This window comes from Chanos chanos, chromosome 1, assembly GCF_902362185.1.
Source record: "Chanos chanos chromosome 1, fChaCha1.1, whole genome shotgun sequence".
Taxonomy (NCBI): Eukaryota; Metazoa; Chordata; class Actinopteri; order Gonorynchiformes; family Chanidae; genus Chanos; species Chanos chanos.
The window spans coordinates 4354041-4367184 of NC_044495.1; the positions used below are offsets into that span (position 1 = coordinate 4354041).

The window sequence follows — 13144 nt, forward strand, 5'->3', positions numbered from 1 at the left end:
TGTGACATTGCTGTGGTGTGACATTGCTGTGGTGTGACATTGCTGTGGTGTATCATTGCTGTGGTGTGACATTGCTGTGGTGTATCATTGCTGTGGTGTGACATTGCTTTGGTGTGACATTGCTGTGGTGTATCATTGCTGTGGTGTATCATTGCTGTGGTGTATCATTGCTGTAGTGTATCATTGCTGTGATGTGACATTGCTGTGGTGTATCATTGCTGTGGTGTGACATTGCTGTGGTGTATCATTGCTGTGGTGTGACATTGCTGTAGTGTATCATTGCTGTGGTGTATCATTGCTGTGGTGTATCATTGCTGTGGTGTGACATTGCTGTGGTGTGACATTGCTCTGGTGTATCATTGCTGTGGTGTGACATTGCTGTGGTGTATCATTGCTGTGGTGTATCATTGCTGTGGTGTGACATTGCTGTGGTGTATCATTGCTGTGGTGTGACATTGCTGTGGTGTGACATTGCTCTGGTGTATCATTGCTGTGGTGTATCATTGCTGTGGTGTGACATTGCTGTGGTGTGACATTGCTGTGGTGTATCATTGCTGTGGTGTATCATTGCTGTGGTGTATCATTGCTGTAGTGTATCATTGCTGTAGTGTATCATTGCTGTGGTGTATCATTGCTGTAGTGTATCATTGCTGTGGTGTATCATTGCGGGGTTGTCATGCTTGGATCGTGTTGGGAACTGGAGGAGTGTGCAGTACAGCTGCAGCAATCGCTTTCTTCTCGTAAGCATGGGTGCCCAGACTCGTTCTCCAAGAGCTTTGGTCCTTTGTCTCGTCTTTTCATTTGAAGCTGTTTTTTTTTTTTAACCTGAGTAACAGATATGTGATCTCTTCAGCCAATCAGAAATTACTGTGGTGAGTTGACTTCGACCCTATAAAATTTGGGTTTGGGTTCCTTTTGCTCTTAAACCTCTGGAGGATCCTTTATGATGAGTTTTGTATCATTCGTAAAAAAAAAAAACAACTAAACCCCAAGACCTTTGTTTTATCATATAAATTCCCGACAGTTCCGATAAGGGAAGCCCTTAATTGTGACTCAGTCTTGCAGTGGGTTAAAATATTGCTCACGTTGAAGGCGGAGGAAGGCCATTCTCCTCCACATGACTCAGCACAGTAAAAAAGCATGGTTTCCTGGATTTCCATCTAAAGAACTGAACCGCTAAAAGTTTCCGACGGTACGAAGGTTGTGCTCGTCTTATTCACAAGTCTGTCAGGAGTTGGCAACCGGGATCCTTCAGCGTATAACTTGTTGCTCTCAGCGGTGTATCCTATGGAAGGCACAATACTGAAGCAAAATGCATCTGGGGAAAAAAAAAAAAACAAGCATATGAATAATAAATATTTAAGTTTTTTGTTGTTGTTGTTTTTGTTATTGTTGTGTTTGCTTGAGGGTTTCGTTGAGTTTTTGAGGTTTCTCAGAGCAAAATTCTAACCCTCCGTCTGGAAAAGACATTCGCCAGCATCCTGAAAAAATATACAATGCACAATAACAACAACAACAACAACACACTGCTTTCCAAAAAACGTTCCCATGTCATCTTCTGAAACTTCTGTTTTAAGTGTAAATTTCATCTGCTGGTTTGACATCTGCTATATACACCACCCAAAAAAAATGACCAGAAGTGCTTTCAAACAAATATCGAACAGTTTGCACAATTAAATCAACGTCCCAATTCTCAGCGCTTCATGGGCACTGAGCCCTCTCTTGCAAATAAGTCTAGATGACCAGTGTGGCTGTGTTTGTCAAAAAAGTCATGGCACTCTGTCCATTTGGTTAGAAATGTTTGGAACTCATGGTTTTCACGGCACAGCCTTGTTATGATGCTATGTTAACAGAACTGGAAGTTCCTTTTTGAAAAGCTAAAAGAAACAAAAAAAAAAAAACCTCTCAAAGGAGGGATGTAAGCCAGTGTCACACATTTGACTATTGTAAAATGTGGTGGTTTTGGGGGGGGGGTCACACTAAATGTAAAACTGTCCCGCTTGAGGAAGACTGTGCCTGTAATCTATCAGCACTACTTGACATACTGTCTCTTCAGTGAACCCTTGTTGGCTGAGTCGTTATGTTTTGTGCAGTGTTACCAATGAAACTTCTCGTACTGCTGGCGATATGATAACCATACGACCAAAAAGAAAAACAAAAACCCCATAACTCAGAGTGTGCTCTTGGCCTAAATGTTGTATTTTTTTTCCCACAATCATCCAGGGTTTTTTTTTTTTCTTTTCAATAATCTAGCTACACGGTGTTAATGTCAAAGGAGAGGCGCTGAGGTTTGAATGACAGGGGCTGTGAGGGACGGTGTGAGACAGCCTCTTACGACTGGATCAGACCGGCTAGAGAAGGAGGAAAGCACAGCGTGACAAGTGGAGAGGTTGAGATAAACCTCTGTATCATGGTCGGAGGCTTAGCCTTTTATGTGTGTGTGTGTGTGTGTGTGTGTGTGTGAGAGAGAGCAGAAGTGAGGCGTTTGATGTCAGCTCTTGCGCTTCTGCTTCACGTCTACCACTGGGCTGTTTCACACTGGACATCAAATCCAGCAGATATCTCGCTGTTTTCTGTCTTGTTTTTTTTTTTTTTTTTTTTTTTTTTTTAAATTTATTTATTTATTTTTTGTCTTCGGCAATTACTCGCTGGAGAACGCGCGTTTACAGACACACCTAGTTCTCTAGCTGAGAGACCTGGTGCCCTGCTCCGCAGCGTAACTGGTTTCGACACCTGAAAACGGGATTTGGTCGCAGTGCTTTTGAAATTTATCATGCTGCGTTAGAACCTCTTCGATGTTTCATGGTGTTCTGATGTGTAGCAGTCCATTCTTTGGAATGCAAATGCAAAAACGGTTCTGAGGCTCTCCTGCTTGGGTTATTCTTATACTGTGCAATTCTTGGGCAGCCATAGGTCGAGATCGAGCTATAGATCGAGCTGTAAGTATTCGTTATGTCAGCAACAAATCTTGACAATGCTGAGGCTTCAGTATCTTTCCCAGACGTGTGTTGCCACAGAGACATATGGAGTATGACTCCATAACAGCAGAAAACAAAACAAAGCATATGCACCTCCACCAACAACAAAGACAAGAAAGAACAACCAGAGCCCACTCGACGTGTAAGCGAGTGGAGTCGCTGCTTAGGGCCCCTGTACCAACAAGGGGGCCCCCAAGAGCACTTGAAATGTCCCACAAGAGAGAGCTTTAAAAAAATTTTTTTTGTGTGTGAAATATTATATCAATGGTAATCATATAATAACGCAATATCGTGTTAACGCGCTGGCTAGGCTACTACTATTGGTTTAATCAATTACCGCTGCTTCTGCCACAGCTGGTGTCATGTGCATGCAAGCACAGCCAGTCAGACTAACGTTAGGTTACATTAGATCCTCTCCTCTGTGTGGATGGAAAAAGCAGCAAAAAAGTAATGTCGCAAAAAAAGGAGATATCCTTTTGTTTATCTAAGTAAGTATTAACGACAGGGTATAAGGGCCACGACTTACGATTTTATTATCATTATATTATGACTTTTTTCTTGAAATATTATGACTTTATTCTCATTAAATTACAACTTTTTCTTGTAATATTATGACTTTTTTTCTCAATTAAGACTTCATTCCCATAATATTACAATCTTATTCTCGAAATCTCAGAATTTTTTTCTTCTTTTTTTCTTTCTTCTGGCCCTAATACTCTGTCACATGTCCTGCCCTTTTCCACGCTGCAAATTTTTTAAACAAAAAGGAATTAAAGTGGTTAACTTCTTTACAGCAAAAGAAGTCTGTTGGTTTATTTTGTTACTTTTCAGTACAACCTGTTCAGTTTGCCACTTGATACTGTATCACTTTGAATATAACAGTGCAAATGAACACCAGACCACTCTTGTGAGTTTGCTACCTTTTAAGATTAAAAACCATAGAAGGGTACAAACGTGAGGGTATTGGTGGCACTGAGGCGGTAGGGGGCCCCCAAATCAAATTCTGCTTAGAGCCCCATAAAGGCTTGGGCCGGTCCTGAGAACAACAACAACAATAATAATAATAATAATAATAATAATGTATGTTTTTGACAGCTGCGTAGCTTTGTAACAATTTAGCTTTGTGGCTACATGACTCTGTGATAACACAGCTTTATGCTAGCATTGCTTGGTGGTGTCATAGCTTTTTTTCATTCTGACATAAAGTGATAGCTTTTTTTTTTTTTTACCAGCAAACAGACAGGTTAAGTTCAGACAGGCTCTGAACTCCTCTTCATTCAATAGGTTTGACTGTTTCGCCCGCCTGCCCACCTCTGTGTCAGACCTGTTTGAGTATCGCTAGTGCTAACTTCTACTGAGCTCCTCCAGACTGAGTGGGCTAGTGAATGTGAACGGCTAGAGGATGACAGACTGTGTGGGATTGGATCTATAAATAGCCTGTGTGAATGGGCACCATGCCCCCCCCCCCCCCCCCCCCCCCCCCCCCCCCATTGGACTGTACGTCACTGGAAAACAGCCAGCACAGCTTGAACTGGCATCTTCACAAGTACGCTAATAACGCAAAATATGCTAATAACGACAGACGGCGATAGATTTGACGTGTTTGAAGTCAGAGGCTGAAGTTGTATCCTTTGTTTGTTCTTGGTTGTTTATTTTTGTCTTTAGTAGAGTTTTTGTGGTGTTGTTGTTGTCACTGTTGTTTTTCCAGTACCCTCAGCCAGTGTACAATATCAATCAGTCTGGACACTTTGTGCTCCAGTCGGATACTCACCTGTGCTTTGCCGAGTTCTCTGAGTGCTGTCTCAAATCAATAGCTTTTGAAATGTCGCTCCTTTCGTACAAAAAAAACAAAACAAAAGCAAAAACAAACAACAACAACAAAAAACACACAAACCTTAGAAATCCTGTGTGCTTATCTTCGTTTTGGGTTTTTTTGATTGTGGCAGTTGAGGTCGTAGGGCTGCTGATTTGTTTTGCAAATGCTTTTAAAGGATAATCGGAGTACATAATTGATTGACCTTTGTGATTGTTTGTGGAATGTGTAAGTACTCTTTATCATACAGGATTCATTAGTCAACAAGACAATACAAGGCCAGGGGGGTATTTTAGTGAAAACTCTGGGTTAGTTTACTCATAGCAAGTAGTAAAGCTCTTGATAGAAGAGCCCTATGGCTTTGTTTTGCAAGGACAATGAAGCCATAGGGCTCTTCTATTAGAAGGTTTACTACTTACTCTGAGTTAACTAAACCCCCTTTCTGGAATACTGCTCAGGTGAATCTCAATCCAAAATTATTTGCTTATCATAATGATACACTGATAATTGCTGAATACCTTTTTACTATCAAGTAGCAAAATCCTTTACTAAGTTTACATTACAACACATGTGACATTGAGATACAATGTTTGTTTGAGGTTTTTTTGTTTTTTGTTTTTTTTAATCCCCGAATAAGAATTCCTCCTTGCGTTCTGTTGTCTTGGAGACGCTATGTGGCGGGAGGACTTTCTTGAAATTGCCACATTTCCATCCGTCCGTCCTTCCCTCCCTCTCTCCCTCTCTCCCTCCATCCCGTGGTTCTCAAAGAGAAAGCCAGCGCAGCTAAGCTGCTTGAATTCCAATACGATGTTATTCCTGACCAGCACCAATACGCGTGTAAACAAATCCATCCCTTCCCCCCACCCCAGTAAAGCATGAAATAGATTTTAAGGTTCGCCGTGTGAAGGTTACGACTCTGTTCTGTTGTTCTGAATGGGAGACCCACAAATATGACCCACACACACACACACACACACACACACACACAATATAACAAAAGCTTACCTGTGAAAAAGGAGGGTTTCAAAACACGGGCTTCGCGGATGGATTACAACAATTTCATTTTCTGGTCTTAATGCATTTAAGAGAGGCCTCCTTTACTCCGATAGATAACTGAAGCATATATTGGCTCGGCGAAGATCCTGCAGCCTCCCAGCTCCCTCACTGTGTTGGGGAGGGACTCCCCCGCTCTCTCTGGGGCACACATGTAAATGGCCAAATCTGAGTATGTGGTCGTGTGCTGTTCTCTACATTGTAATGCTCTGATGTACTGGAGCACTTGGCCTGTATGAGTTTGCTGAAGATGTCATTTGTTCATCGCTAGTGTTCATTTGATTGAAGCAATGCTGAAAGCAACATTGACAACCTTGATGTTAGTGGTATTACGGAGGGCCAGCAGTGATTTATTCATGGTGCAGGTACGTCTAACCTTAACTAGACGCTCAAGTGATTGTTCATGTTATGGGCTTGACCTGGCTGTCACCTTTTTTTTAATCATCCGGCCAGGGGAATACGTGGGATGTTGTTTTCGGCATTTTTAATGACCAGAGATCCTTACTGTGCGCATTCCAGAATTTTAGAGGTTTTCGTTTATTCTAAAATTGGAGGTAAACCTGGATGGACAAATGGAAAACACAGTTTGAAAAGCGTGGGGGGGTGGGGGGCGAGGGCTTGTCACCCCCCCCCCCTCCCCTCCTGCCGCTGTGCTCTGTAGTTTGGGAGTCGTTGGCTTCTGAAGATTGGGTCTGATGAAGGGTGGTTTTGTTGTAATGTAGGTCAGCCACACAGGAAGCCTCTCTCCAAGCTCATGCCAAGCCTTGAATGGCCAATTTGCTATACTTGTGCTCCTGGTTGGCACATAGGCTGAGTGCAGGGAGACTTCAGATACACTCCCTCTCCCTCTCTCTCTCTCTCTCTCTCTCTCTCTCTCCCTCCCTCTCTCTCTCTTTCTCTCTCTCTCTCCCTCCCTCTCTCTCTCTTTCTCTCTGCCCTTGTCTGTGTGTTACTGAGTGTTGTGTTCTAGTGTTGCGAGTGTTGAGAGAGCAGTTTCCCGTCTATCTATCTATCTGTCTATCTATCTATCTATCTGTTTATCTATCTGTTTGTCTATCTGTCTGTCTATCTATCTATCTATCTATCTGTCTGTCTGTCTGTCTGTCTGTCTGTCTATCTATCTATCTATCTATCTATCTATCTATCTATCTATCCATCTACAGTATCTGTCTGTCTCCCTGTCTGTGTCTGCTCGTCCGTCCGTCCGTCTGTCTGTCTGTCTGTCTCTTATTGACTTGCTGTCTTCCTTGTCCTTTATTGCCCATAAACAGACTCGCATGCTTGCCTGATTGTTTATATAAATGTAAATGGCTTGCGGTCGAATTCTCACATTTTGTGCTGATCCTTTCTCTCTAAATGTCAGACATGTCTCAGTTCTTTCTGAATATGTATCAGGAAATGTTATTGTGAGATGTGATATTCATTTGACTTTCGTAATACTGAGAGCCACATTTGTGAACGCAGGAATTAGTAATATTGTAGCATAAGCCTTCAGAGACCTATCGGTAATACAGGTAACTTCAGTCCCAGCCAGAGGTTCAAACGGTTGTTCATTTGTTCATTTCACACGCACACCCTGTCTGTCACCTTCTCTCTGCCAGTCATGGGAATATTTCAGATTTTGTTTGTGATGGAGGCCTGCCCGTGGTTGCCTGACCAGCAGTGGGGGGGGGTGGGGGGTGTTTGTGGGGCAGGAATCCCAGTTTGGATAAATTCTCTCATTATGGATATCCTCTCTGTCTCTTTTTCTTTTCTCTGTCTCTGCCTCTCTTTTACCTGATGACTCATTTGCGAATGTTCCAGAACTGGCAGTGCATTGCCTATTGATTTTGGCATGGTCTGTGGCCACACAGTATCCCTCATTAACCAACATATATAATTGTCTCTGTCAGGGCAGCGGCCTCGCTCTTATCATTCTTATGTTCATTTGGGAATGCTGCAAAGCAGATGTGGAAGCATCTCATACGGAATACTAATACTTTTGAGCAGCGCTATGTTTACTTTCCTCTAAACATCTTCATGATACATGACTAATAAATACATGTTTAAAAAAAGTCCTATCAGTACAAGTCGAAAGTTGTTTGTTTGGCAGCCTCTTTTATTCCAGAGTGACTTTGAAGAAGTACGTTCAAACTGGGAAAAGGAAAACAACGACATATCACTATCGTATCATCGAACTGCAGCATCTGTCAGTTGCAGTATACGGCTGTCACTCGTTAGTGAAATCTTTCTTCCTGAAAGTGTTTCCGATGGTAAATTTTTGGATAGTGGAGGCCTATGCTCCTCAACCTTCGATGGGAAAAAATAATAACGTGTTCCCAGCATATCCTAAACGCCCCCCCCCCCCCCCAACAAAAACTTCCCCAATATTGACTCATCAGCAGCAGTGGACTTGTTAGACTGGTGGGCAATTTAAATGACTTCGAGATTCGGAAGAGTGGGGTTTTTGCGATTCAGATAGTGAGTTTTGGGCCCAAATTTTCCAAGAGTCAGAAAAGCTAATGTTCAGATAGAGAGATGACACATAGCAAGGGGCAGCTGTATACCCATTAGGTGGCATTTATGTTACCTGAGTGTGTACTTTAAAAAAATATTGCTCTTGCATTTCACTCACTGTAGATTATTACTTACAACTTGCAAACAAATTTGTTGGTTCGCATAAATGTCGCAAAAAGGCATAAATATAGTAGAATAATGACTAATACCTCTTTTTATCACCAGTCCAATGAACTGACCGTGGAACAGAGCCCTGGGGCAGAGGGGAACAGAGCCCTGGGGCAGAGGGGACCAGAGCCCTGGGGCAGAGGGGAACAGAGCCCTGGGGCAGAGGGGAACAGAACCCCTCACAGAGAGCTGTGTGCAGTTTTCGCCATGGAAACCTATTAGCTCGAGATGTCATCGCCTTTTCTCTCTCTCGGTCTTTTCACAGATCCGATGGACGAAGACAGCGGGCAGCGCGTCAGACCGCTTCCAGGACTCCAGCGTGTTTAACGAGACCCTCCGCATCGTTAAGATCCAGAGGCACCAGGGGGGGGCGCTATTACTGCAAGGCTGAGAATGGACTGGGTTCACCTGCCATCAAGTCCATAAGAGTGGACGTCTACTGTAAGCCAATAAGCCTGTCCAGCCGTCTAGAATAATACACTCCACACACACACACACACACACACACACACACACACTCACACAGAGACACATACACACACACACACAAACACACACACACAGCGATAGCTACTGCCACTGACTATCCTTTGGTCTGTCGTTTGGTCTTGTCTGTTTTTCCTTTTTATGTCTTTCACTGAGTCTGGTGAATTTGGAAGTACTTTATTTTTTTTAAATAAGTTTAGGCGAACAAGTAAAAATTGCATTCTTTTTTTTTTTTCTTTTTGGGGCATGCTAATTGCACTGGGCTGTTCCATTGTTCTGTCAAATTTCCAGATGGCGACGGTTCTGATAAAAGTTCCGGAAACCTGTGCGGGGGACGAAAGAGTGGTCAGTGCAGATGCGACAACAAATGATGTTTTGATTGAACAATAAAGCCAGTGGGACTTAAATATTCCATAGTTGTATTCAGAGCCAAAGTTTTCCATGGTGTTTTAGGAGTCGGTTTTCATTAAAGTGACATCTGTTCAGTGGTGATCAGGTCAAACAGAGTTGAGGGTAAATGTTACATTACTTTTGTTTTTCGCAAGCAAAAGCAACCAACTGACTCACAACAAGGTTTTTGAGAGATTGTTCTCGGCGTAGGATTTACGTGAGGACGTGGTGCTTTCTGCTGAATGGGCTTTGTTTTATTTACGATTCGTCCTTCCTGAGTAAGCTTTTAGTCCTTTTAAGGAGCATAAATTTTATTTGGTGCACATAAACATAATCGGTTTTAATATGATTGTCCTGGCCGTGAGAATTCTTGTAAATTACGTTAAATTTTAGGGGACAAAATATATGAGTTGTACACGGGCAGAGACAAAAACACTGAGTGCGGTAATGAGGCATATGTGATTTCTGAAAGGGTAGGACAGGACGAGGAAAGGACAAGGACTACGAGATGTAAAAGTACCATAGGATGTTCTGACCCGGGGGCTTGTGTAATAGGATAGAACTGGATCAGTGTAAAGAGGTTGGAATTATTTAAATAGCACTGGATAATGAGGTATTTGGATGGAGATGGAGATAAGATAGGATATGATAGGATAGGAGAGAAGAGGATAGGATAGGATGGGAGAGGAGAGGATAGGAATGTATAGGATAGGCCAGGCTAGGATGGGAAAGGAGGGGATAGGATAGGAATGGATAGGTTATGTTAGGATAGGTTAGGAAGGGATGGGATTGAAGAGGAAAGCATAGGATAGGATAGGTTGGGATGGGAGAGGAGAGGAGAGGAGAAGATTGTATAGGGTAGGATAAGATAGGATTGTATAGCATAGGCTAGGATAGGATGGGATGGGATTGAAGAGGAAAGCATAGGATAGGATAGGGTGCGGTGGTTTAGGACAGGGAAGGGTAGGGAAGGTTGGCATTGGATAGAATAGAAGAGGATAGGCCAGAAGAGAATAAGGTAGGACTGGACTGGATAGGTTAGGATAGGATAGGTTGGGATAGGAGAGGAGAGGAGAGGAGAGGATAGGATAGGATATAGTAGGGTACAGTAGTTTAAGGATAAGGGGGTGTAGGGAAGGTTAGGATAGGCCAGAAGAGGACAGGGTGGGGTAGGGCACTGGTTTTCAATCCATTCCTCAGGTTTTGGGGCCTCCCTGCCCTGCACATTTTTGTTCAGCCTTTCACTACCACACCTGATTACACTGGTCAACTTAATCATTAAGTCCTTAATTTGCTCAGTCAGCTGGGATAATCAAGGGCTAAATCAGAGACATGCAGTCCTGGGGAACGAGCTGTAAACCCAGTAGGATAGGGTAGAATAGCACAGGATAGGATGGGATAGGATGGGATAGGATTAGATGGGTGGGTTAGGAAAAGGCAAGAAAGAACCTGCTGACAATATGATCCTTTGCGTCGTTATGGCCGCGAACGACAACAAAATATGTTTTATATATAAGCAACACATAAAAAAAGAATTTTATACGTGTCTCTCTGTGTGTGTGTGTGTGTGTGTGTGTGTGTGTGTGTGTGTGGGTGAGTGGGGTGGGGGGTTGGAGGGGGGGGGGGTCGTCAGGTTGTGTATATACATATAGTTGTATTTGTTGTTATCAAGGGCCGTGGGTTGATCCGTCTTGTTATAGATTTTTCCCCATATGGTTCAGTTCCAAACGGCAGAGTCACCTGAAGCTGGAGGAAAGCCAATGAAGAGAGGGGACCATTATCTCTGACATCGAGATCAGAGCTGTGCTTTTTGTCTTATCTCGGAGTCTAAGTGTGACTGAGCAGCCAATGGCCACGCAGTTTTATCGATCCATGCCTAGCCGCACACACGCACACACACACACACACACACACACACACACACACACACAAACGTATTGATAAAGAACACCAATACGCTGTCAAGACATAATTGAGTTTTCAAGTCTGGCATGACACAGTGACACCATCTGCCATTGTGACAGAAGCAAGGTGTTTGAACTAACCAATCGTAATTGAGGATAATTATGGTAATTCTCCATGAACTGAGGCAGCAGCTCAGGTGCGGTTTGGTGATTTGAAATACGAGTTGTTTGGGGAGCCAGTGTAAAACAAACACAGAGGATTTGGCATTTATTTACTCAGAGGCTTTACTCCTACCCTAGAAGAGCCCCAGAACACGTAATGAAAAAGAAAACCCAACCCTAAATGCTATTTTTTTATTTCTTTTTCTTTCATTTTTTTTTACCTTTTTCTTTTGCAAAATGCCAAGAAGTACATCTAAATACCTGCAAGCGTCTCTAGAACTGTGTTTGTCTCCAGTTTGGAGGATTCAAAAAGCGTTTCCTCTCCAGAAAATGGAAATGTGGGAATGGCTCTATTTATGTTTCCAAAATAGGGGCGGAAAGAAGCTTTCAGAGGGCGCGCTGCCGTCTGCCCGCCTGTTGCTGGAGTGCTTCACAGCACACAGAAGTGTGGAGTGTCTCTGTGTCAAGGTGTTCCTCATCTCACCCAGGGTAGTTTTAAAACCTGTAAAAGCACGGAGCACTCCAGTGAAGCACTCTTAAGTAATTATTTTGGCTCTCCAAAAAAATTAGAGCTTTAAAAGTACTCTTAATAGAAGTGAAAACACAGGTACCCAAGTGGGCCCTTTATTGAAAAACATTACAGAGTGCTGTCAGAACTTTTTTTTTTTTTTGTGGAGACTGTGGTCCAAATTTTAATTAGTGATGAAGCTTCTGTTGAAGTGCAATGCAGTCCCCTTTTTTGCTGCTAAAGGAAAAAATAAAAAGAAGGAAAAAACAAACAAACAAACAGAAGAAGAAACATGTGCAAGATTCACATTCATTAAACAGAAGCAGGTGTCATATAGGAGAACTCAGTTCTTTTTTTTTTTTTTTTTTTAAACATATGCTTCTTCCAATATCTGCAAACCTCCACTTTCACAGTGAAATTACTTTGATATGTATGTGTATATATATATATATATATAAATACACACACACATACATGCATACATGTATGTATATATGTACATATATATGTATGTGTGTATGTATGTATGTGTGTGTGTATGCATATATATATATATATATATATATATATATATATATATATATATATATATATATATATATATATATATATATATATATATGTGTGTGTGTGTGTGTGTGTGTGTGTAGATATGTATGTATGTATGTATGTATATTAATATCTAGTAGGGGGGACATTTTAATCGTCAGTAGGAGTAACTGCTGCTAAAATTTTGAATAAACTCAGTTACTCGGTTTCTTGCGAGAGCTCCATTCTTTATGATTTCACTGACTTAAGCATCACAGATCATGTAAGGCTTGTGAATACAAAGTCAAAAGTAAAGTGATAGGATCAGCAGAGAGGTTATCTGCTCGCCTGTGCACTTGTTTGGGGAACAAAAAAAAAAAAAATCTGTCAGATCGAGTTTCTTTTTTGACACTCGCGAAGGAAAGATGAACCGAAATGCTTAGTCTTGCAGTTTTGTAGTTTAGTTTTTAAACGTGAGCTAAAAATGCCCCCCCCCTCCCCCCAAAGAGAACTTTAGTGAAAAGTTAGTTTATTATTGAAGCCTTGGGTATTTCAAGTCACAAGGCTGTAGTTAGCACAACGGTGGCACAATCAGTTGATCTATTGTGGGCGTTGTTTTATTTGCTAGACCCAGCCTGGTGTAATACGCCTCCAGGAC

General features: G+C 42.1%; 1 protein-coding gene across 1 annotated transcript in view; it reads left to right on the plus strand.

Moving 5' to 3' along the window:
- The window catches only part of LOC115821705 (MAM domain-containing glycosylphosphatidylinositol anchor protein 2-like), a 93041-nt gene that overhangs the window by 3733 nt on the left and 76164 nt on the right, over nucleotides 1-13144 (plus strand). Inside the window, 2 exon segments of the mRNA XM_030785512.1 lie at nucleotides 8774-8872; nucleotides 8874-8949. Of these exon segments, the coding sequence (XP_030641372.1) occupies nucleotides 8774-8872; nucleotides 8874-8949 (175 nt within the window).